The following is a 20,905-nucleotide window of genomic DNA, read 5'->3' on the forward strand; positions in this document are numbered from 1 at the left end:
ACTGAGCTTGACCTCATGGGGCACGTACACAGAAGATGGGCAGCGGGAGGCTCCAGTTTAACTGGGCAGTGAGAAAACCCGGGAAGCCTCAGTGCAAACTCTCCAGGGCCAGGATCCCAGAGCAAACACAAACCCAGTCCCTGGTTGCATAACTAACGTCTCAGAGCAAAGGGGACACTCCTCTCCAAAAAGACCAAGGACTTCCTTTAACTACTCCACAGGAAAGTGCACAGAGCATGGAGTATACACTTGTAATATCAGAACTTTGGAGGTGAGGCAGGAGGATTGAGAATTTACATTACAAAGTGAGACCTTGTCTCAAAACACAGAGGAGAGGGAGGTAGAGTTCGATCTCAGACTATGGCTTTGTTGATAGCTGATAGACAAGCTACAAGTCATTAGCAATTAACTAACTAACTAACTAACCCCTCTGGGGTGACTAGAGGAACCCACACTATAAAGGGGATGGTGCGACCCATTGTCTGGTGCTTGCTTTTGCAGCCTACAGTGCCAGGCCATAGTTTTGGAGAACAAAGTCGTTTGCAGCAGGCAAATGGCTGAAATCAAAACTACCTAGAAATCCCAGTTCTTCTGACTCAATGGTGCCTCAGTCAACAGCAAACACACTTCAGAACACTGGCCCTCAACAAGACACACTCTAGGTGTCTAGGTGGCCTCATCTCCAGAGGACCCTCCAGCTCTTAGGCTGGCTTTTAAAAAAAAAAAAAATCAAACCTTGGGACTGGAGAGATGGCTCGGAGGTTAAGAGAACTGACTGCTGTCCAGAGGTCCTGAGTTCAATTCCCGCAACCACATGGTGGCTCACACCCATCTATAATGAGATCTGGTGCCCAGAACACTATATACATAGTAAATAAATTTAAAAAAAACCTCTCTTTATAAGTTTCTGAGAGTGTTTCTTTTTTTTTTTAAAGATGTATTTATTTATTATGTATACATTGTTCTGCCTGCCTCTGCCTCTAGAGTACTGGGTGGGTGTGCCACCACCGCCCAGCTTCAAAATAAATCTTTTTTTTTTTTTTTTTTTTTTTGGTTTTTTGAGACAGGGTTTTCTGTCCTGGAACTAGTTCTTGTAGACCAGGCTGGCCACGAACTCACAAAGATCTGCCTGCCTCTGCCTCCCAAGTACTGGGATTAAAGTCGTGTGCCACCACCGCCCAGCTTCAAAATAAACCTTAAGAAAATAAAATGTCTATGGCAAGGACTGTTATGGATCTTGCTCATGTCATTCTACAGCAGATGCAAGAAACATCGGTTTCTTCATTTCTACTTCCTATCCAGCCATTGCAAAAGAGGCCTGGATGTACTAAAATAGCAATAAAATAACATAAGTAAAAATAAAATGCTTCAAGAGAATGGCATTAGGGACTTGGTCTCAGATCTCATCTCCAGCAAACTGCCCTTTACTGCCGCACCAACAGAAGACTGGAAAGATGGGGACAAGATGCTGTGGGCAGTGATGGGCAGAGTGCAAAGCCTCGTGGGAAAATGAGAACCCCTGGGTTCTCTAGGATCATCAGCAACATCCCAAGGCGGTGGGAAAGGGACTAGGGGTCTGGCCAGCAGCAGGGAGGTCCTGGGCTGGGAGAGTTCCCTGTGAAGGTGCATCGGTCCCTCACCACCATGCCTGAGACGCAGCATGGAGAAGTGGCCCTGCCCCCACAGCAGTGTGTTAGCTCCAAATCAGGCACAAGAAGACACAGCACAGGTTAACATTCACAGGTTTCCAGAGGTGCAGGAGAATGTTGCCCAGAGGAGTCCAGTGTGCTCACTGCAGGGCGCAGAGTGGAAATACACAGCAGTGTGGCTAGCATGCTGCAGGCTCAGCCCACACTGCTAGCACCCAGTTCAGGCTCTCAGCTCTAGAAGCTGAGACTGGACAGCGGGCTTCTGAGCAAGGGGAAATGGTTCATCATTCACAACACAGTCACTGAACCTTCTGCTTCCAGGAAGACAGCGTATTTCAAACTTGGGACGAGTCATAACTCTGGGAGGATCCAACCTTCATATTCTACAGACACAGCAGTCTCTCATCTGAGAGAGGGCTGTGTGTGTGTGTGTAGGGGTGCCCTCCCTATTGGCAGGGGTAGTGACATGCACCCAAAGTGTGATTTAAGTTGTGCCCAGCACACAGAGGCCTGTGACAACAAAACTAGGCCTGTGCCCTTGGGGAAGGTGCACTCTGCAGCAACTGCTGACCAAAGGCTTGGCTACACAGAGGGACACTAGGAGCAGAGGCCCTAGTGGAGCCAGCGCACCCTGCTCCACCTGCCACTCACCACACCTGACATCTGAAAGGCTGGTCCTTCCTTCTCCCTGGTCTCTTGCCCAGTGACTGATACAGGATCTCAGAAGTCCTAGGTGTAAGGGAGGAAGTCAGGCCCTGGGAAACAGGTGGCTTGTTCTGCAGTCCCCAACCCTGAGGGCTTGTGTGGGAGGCAAAGGAGCAGTGGCTTAGTGCACTGATGTCTACCACGGCCATGTGTATCAGCAGCAAGATGGCCAGGCAGTGTGCACCAACTCCCTTCCCACTCTGTGAAAGGCTTAGTGTCCCAAGTCTCTAAAGGCTCAGCGGGGTTCTGGTTCTGGCTGTGACTGCTTTGCTCATCGAAAGGACCCCAGTCCAGCCCAGTCCTCCACCTTCACACAAACTGGGACAGGTTGGGAACTTTGATGTTGAGATCGCCAATGTTGATGTTCCTCGGGATCTCAGGAAGGTTGATGTTCTTCACAGCAGACACGGCCCTTGCGGGGGCTGCTGAAAGGCCACCCTGGGAACAAGGGGAGGAGACTGTCAGTCGCTTTCCCAGTGACATCTGCTTAAATCTTAAACTAGATGATGTAGATCTGAAGAATTCCAGACAGCACACACAGAAGACTTCATATCCCTCTGCCTCAAAGGTGGTAGACAAAACCTATTTAGATAGCTGGAGCTTGGCGCAGAAACCACAGCCTCTGCCCCCATCCCACTGCATGGTCTGCAAAGGGGACTGTGTCTGATGCACTTTTACAGCCGCAGCAGTTAACAGTGCTCATGGCCCATGGTAGATGCTCAATAAATGCCTGCTGAGGGACTCTGATACGGTTTATCCAAGTCCTAAGTACTGAGGATACTCCATTTACAAAGCAAAACAAACCGAAACCCTTTCTCAAGAGTCTGCCTTACAGAAAAGTGCGAAGTTAAAGGAAAAAGAATGTCAGATTTAGGACACCTGCTTGCCAACTAGTGTGAGCTGTCATGTGGCAGCAAGCTGGGAAGCACAAACGCTGGGAAAGCTGAACAGACACAAGAGGAGGGTGACCACCCCCAGGCTCATCCTGGGAGTGGAGAGGGAGAAGCCCTGATGGACAGCTCCCAGGACACTCATTCCCACTCTACCCCAACACTGCACGGCTGTTGTGGTTTCCAGACCTCTTGCCTGACTCACTCACTGTGTCTGGAACACTCACTACCCAGCCTGCACTCCCCAGAAAACTAGCAGCCAGAGCTGTGGCTAGAAAAGCTTCTCCAACAGGATCAGCAGGCCTCACAGGAAGAACGCCTGGTTCTGTAAGACAGGTTCCATTACACAGAGCAAAGAGACCCTCGAAGACACTCAGAGATGCCACTGCTTGACTGTTTCTGCAGCTGTGAGGAGGTGTGCCTCTGACCCTGCTCACCGTGGGACAGGCCTGGCTTCACCACGAGCTCCTCCATCAAGCCTGGCCACATGAGGATGGGGTGGGTATGGTATTTTCTGTTTTGTTGTTGTTGTTTTTTTTTTTTTTTTTTTTGAGACAGGGTTTTTTCTGTGTAGCCCTGGCTGTGTAGACCAGGCTGGTCTCAAACTCAGAGATCCACCCGCCTCTGCCTCCCTGGTGCTGAGACTAAAGGTGTGCGCCACCACCGCCCGGCTGGGTGCAGTATTTTCAAATCAACATTATTCTAGTTTTGTAGAAGCCTCACTGAAAATAAGGAATCTCAAATTTCTAGAGACTAAAAGATACCATGAGATATGGCTTCTGGAAGAACAGATGTGCAAAAGCACCAGAAATGTGGGCTGTAACTATATCCCAGAAGCTGTTTGCTCTTTCTGCCATCTGCCTATCCTTTAAGCCAGACATCTCAAATTGCCCTACCTGTTTAATGTTTATACTAGCCTTCAAGTCAGTGTAGACAAATCAATAAAGACAGAGAGTAAGAACCACCTCCTAAGGACCCAGAGAAATACAAGTCACACAAGGTACACATCCCTCCCTCTGCCCAGTGCTCTCTACCCAGCGAGGACACAAGTAAAGCTACTTTCTTACCTCCGACTTTTCCAGTCTGTTTTGAGCTTCAATTTGAGCCACAATTTCATTCATATTTGTTTCCAAAACCATCCCACCCATCACCACCTCCTGAAGGATGTAGTGGACCTAGAAGAGAGGCAATGAGAAGACTCAGCACAGCACAGTGGTTTCCTTTGATGACAGCAGAAGAGAGGTCAGACAAGCCACACATTCTGGTCCATGCAGCAGGTGGCAACTGAGTCAGGAGTCGGCTCACCAGAATGCAAGGCACTGATGGGTGAATCTCAGAGTCACAGCCCCGAGGGCTTCGGCTCTAGAATGCCTCACGCTACTGTGTGCCTTTACAATAAAGGCATTTTCTTCTGGTATCTAGCATGGTGTGAATGGGTGTGGGGGCGTCCCCACTGCCTTTAATGTAGTGTTTTTATCTCATGGAGATCTCTTGTTCTACTGGGCATTTTAATCTATGGATTATTGTGAAGATGATTTCCTCTTAAGCGGAACTGTTTAACTGGAGCTATAATTTTATACAATGATAGTGTTAGTTTAAATAGATTTTGATAATTCAAGGTTTTAAACAAGTGTAGTAAGGGATTATGGTTGAACACTAATATAGGTAAAAGTAGGATATGGTGTTGCCCCATCCCTGATAAAGCAGGGGCTGCAGAGGACAGACAATAAGAACAAGGAAGCATCACAAGCTAGGACTTAAGAGTTTTACTTGAGGATTTGTATAAACTGTGGTGTAGGTTAGTGATTAAGGAAAACAATCTAGTCCCAGGAGTTAGCTCCAAGTCTTTCTGATATTGGGAAATGTGTTCATGGGTTTTGGGTACATCATAGCTAAAACAAAGATTTAAATTGACTTCATGTAAGTGAAAAACAAAATTAGATGGTTAGTTAAGAAAACTCAACAGGATTCTTTTTTTTTTTTTTTTTTTTTGGTTTTTCGAGACAGGGTTTCTCTGTAGCTTTTTTAGAGCCTGTCCTGGAGCTAGCTCTTGTAGACCAGGCTGGCCTCGAACTCACAGAGATCCGCCTGCCTCTGCCTCCCGAGTGCTGGGATTAAAGGCGTGCGCCACCACTGCCCGGCTACTCAACAGGATTCTAAAACGAAAAGCAAAACAAATAGTCTGTTGTTGGGCAATTATAAAACTACTGCCCGTGTAAACGGCTATGGCTGAAACGTTCCTGATCTAGAGAAGTCTAAACGATGAATGTAAAGCTAAGTGTGGGTTCTTGGGGATAATTAGCTTTTCATCTGTAATATGCAAAATGTTTACTCATGAAAGGGAAATGGAAACATGTTGGTTTTTATTCATTGTAATCATTCACTTTAAAAAATAGAATGCAAACAAGTAATTTTTATATTGCTGAAAGATTTTGCTGGGGTATATGAGCTGTAGGAGAAAAAATACAGACACATGGGAGGGAAACACCAGGGTAGAAGAACAGAACAGGGCAGAACAAGCAACAGAACGAATAGTAAAATGAAGAACTAAATTTTGCCCTTCAGAAAAGTACTCATGTGTCTGTCTGTCCAGTAGTTCATCTGCTCTGCATCTCCTCTTCAGGTTCTCTGATCTACCGAAGGCTTGCCATTCACCAGCACCCTAGGTGAGATCCTGCCGTGTTGGAGACGTGGGTGTGTAGTGTGTTTTTCACCGGCCCCATAGTATTAAGTTTCGCTCCCTACGATATAAACTGAGGTCAGCCCACTGACTCCATGGCTCCCTTCAACTCTTGAGCTGCCAAGGACTGGTCCTTACGGGAGCAGATCCACACTCAGCTGCCTCACTAGTGAGACCACAAGGGGCCTCTGCCTTTTGGTTTATGGCTTCGTGGTCATCTATTGGCAACAGCAGAGGGGCTGGTGTCCTCAAGACAGTGAGGTGATGGCTGGGGCTTCCAACTCAGACAGGTGGTGCTTAAAGTCTAGCCCTGCTGTTGTTAGCTAAGTGGTCTTTAGCAAATTATCTTCTCAAAGCTTCAGCTTCCCTCCAAACCCACAGGAGTAATGGCTGGGTAAGATAACTAGATGGAGAACTGGACATAAAACGCCTTGGCCGCTGCCTGGAGCACACTGGTCCACACACGAGAGACGTTTCCTATCACCCCTTACTGTCATCACACTGCGGGCACTAAGTAGGCCCAGCTATGAGAAACAATCCCCATCCACGCACCATAAAAACCACATAAAATTTTCTTTGTGTGAGGCTCACATTGGGCTCAGGTTCCATCCATCCAGTGGTTCTCTGGGCAAAACTAAATCTTGAAGCACAGCTGGGATGGAGCAGAGGCAGTTCCGCCACTGTACAAGACAGCAGGAGAGCTGCCACAAAGAGTCCTGGCGGTGAAGACAGAAGTGCTCACTGGGCCTACAGGGTGGCACTTCCCATTCCTTTGCAGTACTGAGGCTTGAACCTAGGGCCTTGTGCAAGCATTTTTTCCAGTCCCTCTTTCAACTTTAAAATTATTTTTTTGACTCATGTATCTCAGATTGACCTCGAACTTCTGATCTTCCTGCCTCTACCTCCCAAGCAGTAGGATTACAGGTATGTGCCACCATAACTGGATTATAGCCATGGGAACTCAGCCCAATGCTATGTACATGCTAGACAAGCACATCTGACCAATGTCCCTCATCTTTCTGAGAAATATTCTTGCTAAATTGTTCAGGATAGCCCTAGACTCACAATTCTCCTGCCTCATTTCTCGACTGGCTGGGCCACCAGGCCCAACAAAGCACTTCAAATTCCAAACCAAATCATATCAACAAGACTTGTGTAATTACTTTCTGACAAACCAGGAAGGTGTTGTCAAGTAAGTATAAAACTATTGGACCAGCCCACAGGAGGCCAGAAAAAGCCCTGGGAAAAGCAAATCAGCTACAGGATTGGGGGCGGGGTTTACAAAGCTCATGGGCCAGCCTGTCTGGGACAGAAGCTTTATATAAAAGGGAGACTAAGATAAGACTGAGAAGGTAGCTTGGATTTGAGCAAGGTGCCCTAGCCTTGATATGGTGTGTGTGTGTGCACGTGCAGGTGTGTGCTGAGACTGCCTGTGTGTGTAAATTCAGAGGCTAGGACACCAAGTATGCTGTTTATTGTTTGCTTTCTCCCTTGAGACAGGTTCTCTTACTGAAGCTGGAGGTAGGCTGGCAGCAAACAAGCTGGAGAGATCCTCTCATCTCCACCCTCCAGAGCTGGGGTTGTAGGTCATGTGACCATGCCTGACATGGAGGTGCTGGGACCTGAACTCATGTCCTCAGACTTGCACAGTATGTGCTATTACCCACTGAGCCATCTCTCCAGCCCGAGACGATTCTTTGTTGAGCTTTCCTGGATACTGTAGCATAATTCTAGTCTCTGAACACTAGCTGCCATAGTTCCCCTCCAGCTAGGACGACCCAAGGTCTCCTCAGACATTGCTAAAAATCTCCCATGGGATAGAGTCTTAGTTTAGACCCCTGACCCTCAGTCTCAAGTCAAGTTTCAATTTATTCTATGGTACCAAGAAGTTGAGAAAAAGATGTGTTTGCATGCTTCCATGCATTTGGTACAAGAAGTTCTCTGTGTCAACACATATAACTGGGATTTGTCCTTTGTCTCGGGGGAAGGAGTACATTATGGAGTAGCCCTGTAAGTGTACCCATTTACTAAGTTTTAACAAGACTTCCCAGCTTTCTCTCTCTCTTTTCTAAATTATATACAATATACATTACCCATATTATACATTAATATGTATCTACATTAATATATACCTATATAAAATTTAATAGCAAAAGTTTCATATTTAGGCAACTTAAAATGTTATGCAAGACTGGCTTTCATATTATTCCTTGGGGGAACTCCACTGCTTATACTTCCCTATCAAATGGTCCTCTGGATATACTGTCTGTATGGAAGTTCCTCATAAAGCAAAAACAGAACTACTATATGACTCAACAATTCAATTTCTGGGTATATATCCACAAAAAAACTAAAAGCAGAGACTCAAACATTTATACATCCATTTTCATATCATCAAGTCACAATGGGCAAAAAAATAAAAGCAACCTAAGTGGCCACTCCCAGATGAATGGATAAAAAAATGTTCTGTTCCATAAAATAGACTATTTATTTTGCCTTTAAAAGGAAGCTTTTTTTTTGTTTGTTTTTTTGTTTTTTGTTTGTTTTGCTTTTTGGTTTTTTCGAGACAGGGTTCCTCTGTAGCGTTGGAGCCTGTCCTGGAACTCGCTCTGTAGACCAGGCTTGGCCTTGAACTCACAGAGATCCACCTGTCTCAGCTTCCCAAGTGCTGGGATCTAGAGCCTTGTGCATGCTAGGCAAGTGTTGTACCTATGAGCCATCTCATCTGCCCTCGTTCTTCTTCTTTTAATTTTTCAGAAGGCTTTGTTGTAATTTTGGCTGCTCCCTAGCAGCAATTTTCTGTTATTTTGGTTTTCTTGTTTCCTAATTTTCTTTGTTGTGTCTTTATTTAGCTCCTGAGTAGACAGCTCTTTTTTTGTTTTTTTTTTTTTTTTTTTTTTTTGTTTTGTTTTGTTTTTCAAGACAGGGTTTCACTGTAGTTTTAGAGCCTGTCCTGGAACTAGCTCTTGTAGACCAGGCTGGCCTCGAACTCGCAGAGATCCGCCTGCCTCTGCCTCCCAAGTGCTGGGATTAAAGGCGTGCGCCACCACCGCCCGGCTTAGACAGCTCTTTATAATCATTTTTAAGTGGGTTTGCTTTTCAGGTGCCAGCTATTAAGAATTTTGCTTGGGGAAGTGTTTCAAGCTTGGCTTTGTTGTTCCCATGTTAGAGAGTTCTGGGTGAGTTCATTTACCCTTATTTCTAGGCAGTTAATAAAGCTCAGAACCCATGAACTTCTCCAGTGCAAAGATGTTCTTCTCTGCCAGAATTGCAAAGTAGGGGAGCAAGAGATAATGGCAGAACAGAAGAGAAGAAGATGAGAAAGTGTGTCATGGCAGAATCCAGGGACAAAGTAGAAGGAAAAAGAAAGTACAGGACTGACGGTAAAAACAGAAGAAACAAAGCTAGAGACAAAACTAAAAACAACAAAGAACAAGAGGAAAGAAATAAGAGAAAAGTGAATCAAACACAAGGAAGTGAGGGGCCGGGATATACCCTGGGCGAGTGCTCGCCTGGCACGCATGTAGTCCTGGGTCCCCAGCACTGCACAAACCAGGTATGATGGTTCACACCTGTCATCCCATCATCTGGGAGGTAGAAGCAGGAGGACTGGAAGTTCAAAGCCAACCTCAGCTAAATAGGGAGTTTGAAGTCAGTCTCCAAACCAAAAACAATGCTTAATGCTAGCAGGAAACAGTAATATTCTCACGGACACAAAGTGCAACTCAAGGGTTTTCTGCCCAGTTGATCATTCCTGAGTTTTCCTTAAGGAATCTAGAATACGTGACCACCAAGAGGCGACTCAGAAATACTAAGGCATAAGGGAAAGATCAACTGTGAGTGGAAGACAAAGACTGAAAGGCCAGCGTCAGGGGTCTGTGTCCTAACAGTGAGAACAAGTACCGACCAGGGAGAGGAGTAGGGAGGAGAGAGTACGAGACCACCCGCCCTCAACAGCCACAGTCCAGACAGCACATTAACACTCCCGATTTGCCTATTACGATTTTTACTGATTTTTCCTCCACAAAGTCCAACTCTGTTATTATTTGCTACAAACAAAACTCCGAGAGACACCAGTAAAGGCCAAGATCCGCTCTTTTGGATTGTTAGTTCTATGTCACTAGTTTATAAAACTCTCCCAGAAGGCATCATCTGTTATTTCAATGCTCTAAAAGAGAACTTGCCAGGTAGGTGCCTGTGATCCCTGGCACACAGAGTAGGAGACAGGAAGATCAAGGGGTCTAGATCAGCCTAGGCACAGAGTGAGATCCTGCTTCAAAAACCAAAAATCCCTCCTGTGCTGCTTTGGGGAGGGTTGTTGGAAAGATCATGGGAGTGGGGGATGAGGGAGGCTAATGAAAGGTGGGCATAACAGAGATGCACGGAATTCTGAAATAAATAAGGCACTCCTTACGCCCCTCCCCCCAGGGGAAACTCCAACACCTACAGGAGACAGTAAGTAGATAATCCTCAATTCCTTTCTTTTGTTTTTGTCTTTTATTTTTTTTTGAAAAAGGGTCTCTTTATGTAGATCTGGCTTTCCTAGAACTCTGTATAACTAGAAGAGCCTCAGACTCACAGAGGTCTGCTTGCCTCTGTTTCCCAGAGTGCTGGGATTAAGGTATATGCCATGAGGCTGGAGAAATGGCTCAGAGGTTAGGAGCACTGACTACTGCTCTTCCAGAGGACCCAGGTTCAATTCTCAGCTCACACCTGTCTGAAACTCTAGTTTCAGGGGACCTGACACTCTCACAAAAACATACATGCAGCCAAAACACCAATGCACATGCATAAAATAAAAATAAATTATTTTTAAAAAGGTGGGTCTTTCTTTCTTTTTTTTTTTTTTTTTTTTGGTTTTTCGAGACAGGGTTTCTCTGTAGCTTTTTTAGAGCCTGTCCTGGAACTAGCTCTTGTAGACCAGGCTGGTCTTGAACTCACAGAGATCCGCCTGCCTCTGTCTCCCGAGTGCTGGGATTAAAGGCGTGCGCCACCACCGCCTGGCTTTTTTTTTTTTTTTTTTCTGTCCAAGACAGGGTTTCTCTATGTAGCTTTGGAGCCTGTCCTGGAACTCATTCTGTAGACCAGGTTGGTCTTGAACTCACAGAGATACACTTGCCTCTGCCTCCCAAGTACTGGAATTAAAGGCATGTGCCAACACTACCCGGCTATGGGTCTTTGCACTTTCAAATTAAAAAAAAAAGCAAACGCCACTACATCTTTCTATAGCATTAGTTTTATTTCATTTTATTTTTTCTTTTCTTTTAGCAACAGGGTTTCTCTGTATAGTCCTGGCTGTCCTGGAACTTGCTCTGTAGATCAGGCTGGCCTCAAACTCACAGAGACTGAAATGCTTCTGCCTCCTGAGTACTGGTATTAAAGGCATATGCCACCACTGCCTGGCTCAGTTCAATTTTTACACAATGATTTTTCTTCTCTCATTCTCGGCTTGTTGTGTATATGTGATTAAATTCTGTAATTATAATATTTATGAAAACATCATGAGCACCCTTCGCTAGGCACATGGCTCCATGGACGTAAAAAAGCAAAGGATATGCAGACAGTAGCACATGGTAATCCTGTGTGGCAGTCAGGAGTTCAGAATAAAGGGCAGCAAAACTTATCTGAGTGAATAAAGAGTGAGCTGAGATAGCTGGAGGCCGCCACACACAGGTGTGAAAGCATGCAGCCAAGAAACGAAACTGAACCCAGGCACCCGGGGAACTAAAGGTCTGGGCAGAGCACAAAGGGTTCTGTTAGAGGACAGGAGGTGGCTGATAGGCTGGCCTGGAGGGTGCCAGCAGAAATCTAGAGAGCATTGAGAGGTAAAGTACTGCCCCGTGGAAGGAGTGGGAGGAAAAGAGGGCTGACACCTGAGTCATCGAGGTGACACTCAAAATAATGGGGCTACAGGGAGTCTGCTGTGAGACCATGTCTTAGGAATGTCAGAAGCTATACCCATAAACCCTCACCAACATGGCTGCCCAACTATAAGCTAAACAAGAATGGCACCAATGGACTGGCACACTGGATAGGGAAAAGCCCACAAGATCTTTACCCTACGCAAAGAACCATAGGCAGACGAGGAGAGCTGAGTGCGGGAAGAGCACACCAACTGGCTCTTCAGGGTCAGACGGTCGGCCCTGAAAACACGAATGCAAGTCACATCACGCAGACTGAACAGGTTCTGTTTACACAGATGCATGTACAAGTACACACATGCACACAGAAACAATAAAAGAAAGAAGAGGCCGTGAACTTGAAGGAGAGTGGGGAAGGGTATTCGGAAGGGCTTAAAGAGAGGAAAGGGAAAGCAGGAATGTTGTAATTATAATTTCAAAAATAAAAACAAAGAGTAAAACAGATGTGACCAGAAGAAAGCAAAGGTCAAGAGCCCGCGCCTAGCCGAACAGTGTGCACTAAACAAACACAAACGATCCTGCTATCTCAATAGCCATCTATCATAATGACACTGGCAAATCTATTAGGAATTGCTTACTGGATATAAGAGGTGCTATTTGATTTCTAAGTACTCTGACCTAAGATACTCGCAGGAGGAGGAAGGGTTTATCTGAGCATCAAGGTTTAAGACCTCCCCAAGGTTCCAACAGAACCATCTGATGTAATAAAAGCGGAGGTGAGCAATGCACTGGGGATCTTAGGAGTCTGCAGAGCAGCTGGGGATCCGCCAGATCCGTCTCTACAGATCTACAGCCACACATCAATGAGTGAAAACTGGTGCTTACAGTTCTATATAGTTAAAATTCTCCTGAAACTTCTATTCCCCAAAAGCCAAAAGTAGGAGTGATTTCAGCCAAATGTAATTCTACAGACACTCTGGCCTCTTTCATCATGTCTGTTCTGTTCCCATCTGAACGCCCACTCAGACAGCCGCATCCTTTCACCTTTCTAAAAAGCTGCTACAACCTTCTCTTGGGGCACCCACCTCTACAACTGGATCACTGCTACAACCTTCTCTTGGGGCACCCACCTCTACAACTGGATCACTGCTACAACCTTCTCTTGGGGCACCCACCTCTACAACTGGATCACTGCTACAACCTTCTCTTGGGGCACCCACCTCTACAACTGGATCAACTGAACATATAACATTTTCTTTTTCTTTTCCTATTTTTGCTGTTATTTTGTCTTTTTAGTTTTCTGAGGAGACAGGGTTTCTCTGTAGAGACATACATGGCCATTCTGGAACTTGCTCTGTAGACATGGCTGGCCTTGAACTCACAGAGATCCACAGGCCTCTGACTGGAAGGTATCAGAAATGTTAAGTGACTTGAGGGCAGCAGAGTGCTCATAGGGTATGTGCTCAGCATGCTCAAGGACCTGCCTCTGATCCTCAGCACACAACAAAGGACTCTCCCACCTGCTGGGTCTCCCTATGGAAAGAAAATGCGTCCTCAAATGAGGGCTTGCAATGCTGTCCACTGCTGAGATTTGCCAATTCCCACACCTTAGCTGCCTTAGACTCATTCTTCAGGGTGATCCTGCGAAGCAGCTCTGTAAAAATCAGAAATATTCTGCCAGGTTTGGGGTTCTGACTACTCAGGGTTGGGGCACCTAAGTCAAAGAAGTTAAGGACCTCTACTGGTAGAGTCAAGATTTTCTTCTTTGTGACTTGAGTGGGTGTCGACTGCAATACTTAAGTCGGTGTACTGTTGTGTTGTTCTTTGCATGTCTCTTGTCCACCGTGATTCTTTGAGGTTCCGTGTTAAATCTCCTGTGGGTGCCCACAGCAACAAGCTTATGATGCGTTAAGTCATAATTTCTGATGTAATGAAAGAAAGAGTCCACTACTGTACACAAAGTCTGGATTTCAAGACACAGCTGTCATCTGGCATGACCTTCAAACTCGACCCTCTGAAACTCCACTGCAGATAAAATAGATTAAAACGAGCCTGCTAACTTCACAAGAAGATTGGCAGAGTCCAACAGGAAGGACACAAATGCCACTTCAAAGATACAGAAACTAGGCTGTGGAACTGTTGAGGGTGGAGACAAGGCAGTTCAATAGCCCTTCCCAAGGACACAGGGTGCCAGGACCTCCAAGAGAACCATCCCTGCTTACATTTCTCAATCGAGTCAAAGAGCAATTCCGCCTCTAACCGTGTACCCACAATCACTGTGATTGGAAGCAAACTATCTGAGAAGTGGAAGGGAGCAAGCGCACTGAAATCAGGCGTCTCCTCTAGTGAGGCAGTCTCCAAACTTTTTTTAAAATTATATCTTTATTCTATGCGTGTCTGTGTGATGACGGCAGATCTTCTGGAACTGGAGTTATAGAAAATTGTGAGCTGCCATGTGGGTGCTGGGAATTGAACTCAGGTCCTCTGGAAGAATAGCCAGTGTTCTTAACCACTGAGCCATTTCTCCAGTCCCCAGTCTCCAAACTTTAACTTGGCTTGTTCCAAAGCTGAAGTATTCAACATCTCATTCCTTCGCCAATAAATACAGAGAGTAAAGCTCAAGAAGTCAGCTTTGATCCCAAGTGTCACCCCAAAATGTGGTGTATCAGAACACCCTGTAGTACTGACTCCACAGTACAAAATGTCTCTCAGTAGAGATGGCAAGACTTCATCCTGGAGGCTTCTTGGGTAGGGAGGGTAGGTACCATCTTCGGGAACACTATCAAACAAAACTTTACCTTTAGCTTAGTGACAGGCACAGAAACCTCTAAACTGGAGCAATTCCAATTCCTTACAGGACAGAATCTTACAAAAGACAGGGGCACACACACCCCTGCCTGGCCATTAATAAGACAGAATCAATAAAATGCTAACCAAATATAAAAGAACACGGTGGCTCTGCTTATGTTAGAAAATCAGGGCATCAACTTCACAACCCCTATGCTTTAAAAAGGAATTCCTAATCGCTTACAAACCTAGCTTACAAGTTCACTACATAAAAAGCCAAGTATAGATACCATTTCTATCCCCTCTTGGCTTAGACTGCTTCAGTGATTTCTAGGACAGGTCTTCAGGAGTGAGTAGGGACGGGCCGTGGGAGGGAAGGGTGGCTCACTTTCCTGTCTGCTGGAGGGATGTGCTCTGAGAGAAGCACAGACTCTGGAAGGGACATCACTTTGGCTTAGGGTCAGTTTCTGTTCTCATACTTCCCAAATAAGAAAGAACTGGAAAGCAAAGGAGACAGAAACGTGTCTTAGAGACCAGGGGAGCATGGCTTTTCTCTGACTCCTCTCGTTCCGAAGCCTGGCGTCGTACCAGCATCTCAAGACGCGCAGAGCAGCGCTGTTCTCTGGCCCCGTGGACTGCCTTATGTCTGTGCCAAAGAGAATGTGTGATTGTCAGATCTGCCCTGCCTCTTCCCAGAGAGTCTGCTGCAGCGGTAGCGGTTGCTGGTATGGGCTCAGAGGCACTTTTCTCTGATATGACTGAGAAGTGAGCCAGGGATGAAGATCCTGCCGCCCTTGGTAAGGGCTTGTCTCCACCCTCAACATGGGGATTTCTGCAATGAACACCATAGAAGGCATAGAAAATAACCAGAAATACTTGGTCCATTGAGGAACTAGGGAGATAAAACAACACAGCAGAGCTAATTCCTTCTTATTTTTTTTTTTTATTTTATGTGTGTTAGTGTGAAAGTGTTGGATCTCTTGGAACTGAAGTTACAGGCAGTTGTGAGCTGCCAGGTGAGTGCTGGGAATTGAATCCAGGTCCTCTGGAAGAGCAGCCAATGCTCTTAACCACTGAGTCATCTCTCCAGCCCCAAGAGCTAATTCCTAAATCATCATTATGTTAATTTAATAGAAACTTCTGAAGGTGTGTTACAGACTGCCAGGACTCTAAAACAGCGCTGGTGGTTTCCCACTCCACCTTCGGCCCAGTCAAGGTCAGCTGATGATAGCACTGCAGGGTTGAGAAGCCTCTAGAAACGCAGACAAACAGCTGGTTGGGCCTAAGCACCTAGACTAGAGGTAATGTGCTATGCGCAAAACATTCGCTCAGCTTCACTATCTTCTCAAATATGTTTAATATCACATAATGTTAAGTGCTGGTAGGAAGAGAGATAAGATGTGGACCATGTCCTCAAGCACTTGGAATCAAGAAAGATAAAACCTGTACAGAATTAACTATAATAAAATAAGATTGCGTTAAGTACCATGACCCATAAAGAATGCTATGTCAGCTCAGGGAGGGGGGCCTGAAACTAATTGTCCATGCCGAGCAGGGGCGGGGTGGCAAATCACCTAGGAACTGGATTGTCTTCATGTTCTAGGAATTCTGTAATGAAAGGGTCATTACTCAATGGCTTCATGATTTATGCTCTTCGAGTACTTACACTTAGCAAACTATGTTCACTGCTCCTCATTTCTCCCCCCCCCTCCTTTTTTTTCTTTAAGAAACCAATTCCAAGCTAGGGTTCTCTATTACTGTCTTGTTTCTTTAGTTCAGGGCATCAGATGAAGGGCCCTGTGCATGAGAGACCACCATAAGGAGTATGACACGGTAGGGAAGGGTCTCAGGAGCAAATGCCAGGCTGCAAATTCTGACTCCTCTATTGTTACTTGTGTGACCTATAGATGGGAAAGCCCAGCATCTTAGAGCTTAGACCTGCGTGGACTGAGGATAAAAAGATGATGCAGGAAGAACGCCATTTACGTGACACACCCGGTCACTCTGTGGCAGGCACAGCAAATACCTGACGGAAGCTGGCCATTCAGTGGCTGTCTAACTCTTCCCTATACCAGAATCCAGTTTTCACCCCTGTCAGCTTACAGAAGAGAGGTAGGCAGTGATGTCCCCAAGCTGTCTAGCAGAAGTAACTACAATAAAGAACTGTCTGCCGTCAGGCAGAGGACCGTCAAACACCTCTCCACTGCATGAGCCATCATGCATCAAACGACTTCCATTCCCCACCCTACCTGTGTCCTTTGGAGCAACGATAAGGAGAAAGCTCTGCCCTCTACCCTTAATTCTGACACCCTTCCCTTCGGAATAATGGCCGTTCAGTCAGGTAATGAAGAACTTTTCCTTTGACCATCACAGAGATAACAAATGCTGGATCACAAAGCTATCTTCAGGAAGTGACCTCCATTCCCATAATTCCTGCTCCTTCTAAAGCACTGACTCAGGAAAGCCCAGGGCTTCACTCCACTGCTACCTGTTTCCATGCACGCACACAGGAAGATACACAAAGCAAGAATATCCCTGAAGACGAGCCATACAGACAGTTCAGTGTCGCTGAGAACAAGGCTGACAGCAGGACATGGCCAGAGGTGAGGCCAGACAGGAAGGTGGGGAGATGACAGTGACTGCATATGATATTGAGGGGCTTCAGACTCACCTTTTTGGTAGTAGTCGCCAAGTATTTTCTATACTCAGGAAAACTCACTTGCTTAACCACTCAGGGTCATTTGCCATTAAAGGTTTCCAGGAAGAAAGAGGAAAGAATGCAGTGTGCCTGCCTTCTTGCAAGGGTCCCATTCACTAAGACGGGGGCTTAGTCAGAGTTAAGGGCATAGTGTGGAAGCGGATGCTCACAGGAAGGATGTAAAATAAGGCAAATTCAGCACTAACTGAACTGAGTAATTACTAACTCCAATCCCCATAAGTAAGGGTATGAAGCACTGTACTTACCAGATCCACAACCACGTGGTTTAATGTGTGACTATAAAAGGGAAGCGCTACAAATTAAACCATGACATGCCTCTGATTATAAGACAAATCCTGATTTGATATGGTAAGTCATAACTATTCCCCAAAGAAGTGAACTACAAAATGATAAGGCTTCAAAGCACTTGCCTAGCCCATGTAAGCTCCTACGTTCCATTTCCAGAAAAAAAAAAAGATACCCACACTGTTAAATACATTCTGCTTTACAACTGAGGAAAACGGAAGCAACAAAGCACTCTTTAAGATGGTTGCCTCAGCTGCAGAGTGAGAATCTGGTGACGCTGGAAGTCCACAGAGCCTCCTACAGGAAACACAGGGTCCTCCTGAGCCCACCCAGGTATCTCTGAAAAGAGGAGTCCCACCCAGCTCTTGCTGTCCTAGAACTCACTCTGTAGACCAAGCTGGCCATATGCTTCTGCCTCCTGAGTGCTGGGATAAAAGGCACAGGCCACCAGTCCCAGCCAGAATCTGTTTTCTACCAGCAGTCCACTAGTTAGGTGTGGGGGTTCATGTCTTCTGTTCCAGTGTCAGCTGTGAAGGGACAGAGACAGGGTTCTGTGATGCCACCCTCAGCAGCTTGAGGAATTCCCTTAATCGTCTAAGGACCTGGACTAGTTCAAAATGAGATTTGTGGCTTCACTCTGGAAAACACTTTCAGGACTAGTCAGTGTACGAAGCAGACTATTTATTTCTATTGTGCATGTGGCTCTGTGGATGCACGTGTGCACCACGGTGTCTGTGGAAGTCAGAGGACAACTTGGGGAAGTCAGGTCTATCCTCATGTGGGTTCTGAGGATCAAGCTTAGATCTTCAGGCTTGATGACAAGTGCTAAACTAAGCTATCTCACCAGTCCCCATAAAAAAATATTTTAATAAAGCCGGGCGGTGGTGGCGCACACCTTTAATGCCCAGCACTCGGGAGGCAGAGGCAGGCGGATCTCTGTGAGTTCGAGGCCAGCCTGGTCTACAAGAGCTAGTTCCAGGACAGGCTCCAAAGCTATAGAGAAACGTTGACTTGAAAAAAACAAAATTTAATAAAGGTTTAATTATGGGGGTTGGGAAAAAGAGATCTGCTCAGAAAACTGTAGACCACATTGAGAATGAATGTGGGCTTCTCAAAGAGCTGGAGAAAGGAACACATTTCCAAGTGTGATGACAGGCTCTTCAAGGGACAGTTCGCAATTAAGTGTCGTAATATTGGTCATATCTACCTTTTTGGTGGCTCTCAAAGTTAAACCTCAAAAAGCTGTTAAGAAACCAACTTTTCTATCTCTTTTTGACAAACGAATGAGGTGGCCCTAGAGATTCCATGGAAGAAATTATAACCTGTTAAAGTAACACCAGGCACCATGAGGATTGTATAAAGGGTTCTGCATATGTCCTTTCCTTGTAAATGAATCTCTTGTGAGATTCCTGGAAAATGTAGGCTTATGGCTGGGAAGGGAGAAAGGCCTTACGCAGCTGTTAATCATGTTGGATTCTTGTTCCTCTCCTGTCACGAGGTTTCCAATGGATTCCAGAGTGAAGACTCCTTTTCCTCCCCCTTGCTATGCTGCCTCTTCAATACTTAAGGGAAGAGGACTCCAGGTTTAAAGCCAGCCTGGGCTAACAGAGAGCAAAACTCTATTTATTTACTTATTTATTTGTTTTTTTGAGACAGATTTTCTCAGTAGCTATGAAGCCAGTCCTGGAACTCACTCTGTAGACCAGGCTGGCCTTGAACTCACAGAGATCTGCCTGCTTCTGCCTCCTGAGTGCTGGGATTAAAGGTGTGCACCACCACTGCCCAGCATCTATTTAATAAAAACCAGGGGCTAGGGATGTCAGTCGGTGGTAGAACACAAGTCTAGCAGGAGAACCCTGGGTCTGTGCTCTAGTACTGCAAAGGAAGGAGAGGGCAGGGATTATTTCACCTTGAAAACTAATCTCACAGAATTAGGAAACACAGCTATAACACATCAAGAAGGCAACTCCATAAAGACAACCCTATAGTGTTTGACTGACAGTCTGCAAACGGAATAACAGTGCTGACACTATTCCAAAGGTGTCTGCAAACTAGGATCGTAAATATTATGGGTTATGAGCAAGTAGATAAACTATTTAGGGAATCACAATACTGGAGTCTAGAGCAGGCTCTGTTCAAGATCAAACTTGACCCTGAAAAGCTTGATAAGCCCTTCACTGTGAACCAGCATGGGCAGGGGCAGAGAAGAGAGACCATCCCTATGCACATGGAGGAGGAGGGCAAACCCGGTGACCGAGGCGGGGGCAGAACAGAGACTGGGGGAGGTGGGAAAGTGCAGAGGACGTCTGGGTCGAGCTGGCGCAGTCACCAACACCCGAGCGTCACGTAACGGGAAGGAAAAAGGAGGTGCTGAGGAAACCACTGAGAAGCCATGCCCTGGCCACTGGGAGGGGTGGAGCAGGCCTGAGAGCCCATGCCTTGAAGAAAGCACCAGTCAAGTTATGGGGAGAGGACAGGTGGTGGGTGCGTGAAGAGCTGTGTATAGGAAAGCCCAGAGCAGTCTAGGGTGCGCTGATCGTGTGAAGGGTGGCAGGTCATGGAGAAGTGTACACACCCCTGGGGCACCAGCCTCTCACCTGGGTCAGAATGTGACATGGACTTGTGCCCTATCTGCGTGACTATGTCTAAAGAAAAGAGCCGACCGAAGGGAGGATGCCCGTGTTCCCACTTGTCCTACAGGTAGAAAGGCCCAAGAGGTGGGGCCTGATGAGCAAGGAACCGTGCGCTCCTTCCCTGGCTCTGTGTAAGCAGCATGTAACACAGCACCAACAGTGTAATTCAGGGGTATGTGTCCTGAAAAACTCAAAAGGGACACGGTGATATAGTAATGTGTCACTCTGGGCTCTTCAGAGTACTCCCTGTAGTTAAGATTCCACAACTGGGCATCTCTCTGTGAGAGCTGGCTGAAGTCAGAGACAGGCTCTAGAACTTACTCTCTACAAACATGGACTTAACTCTCCAAGTGCAGGCAGATAAGTACACAGAAGCTGAAGAGTGAGCAAATGTAAATGCACTGTGCGGCTCCAACTGGAACTCCTTTCAGACCAACGCGGGCCCTGAAGAATGCACTGGGCCAGTCCCTTTACTGGGCACACAATGGCTTATGAAGTTAACCAGTTTCTAGGCTGGGAAAGAGATAATCTGTAGACAATTTATTGTTTCACCTGGCCTCAAGCCATAAAGGAGAGGGAGAAGGGAAAGAGAAAGAGAAAGAGTGAGGAATGGATGGACGGACGGACGGACACACACACACACACACAGAGAGAGGCATTGTGCACACATGGCAACAACCTGTAAAGTTAGTTTCT

General features: G+C 46.1%; 1 protein-coding gene across 1 annotated transcript in view; it reads right to left on the minus strand.

The window, feature by feature from the left end:
- Positions 1-1,725: 1,725 nt before the first annotated feature.
- Ap3s2 (adaptor related protein complex 3 subunit sigma 2) overlaps positions 1,726-20,905 on the minus strand; it is a 41,353-nt gene continuing 22,173 nt past the window's right edge. The window contains exons 5-6 of the mRNA XM_038313714.1: positions 4,312-4,419; positions 1,726-2,792 (exon numbers count right to left, since the gene is read on the minus strand). Coding sequence (XP_038169642.1) covers positions 2,664-2,792; positions 4,312-4,419 — 237 coding nt within the window. The 3' untranslated portion in view covers positions 1,726-2,663. The remainder of the gene's footprint in view (positions 2,793-4,311; positions 4,420-20,905) is intronic.

Source organism: Arvicola amphibius, chromosome 12, assembly GCF_903992535.2.
Source record: "Arvicola amphibius chromosome 12, mArvAmp1.2, whole genome shotgun sequence".
Classification (NCBI taxonomy): Eukaryota; Metazoa; Chordata; class Mammalia; order Rodentia; family Cricetidae; genus Arvicola; species Arvicola amphibius.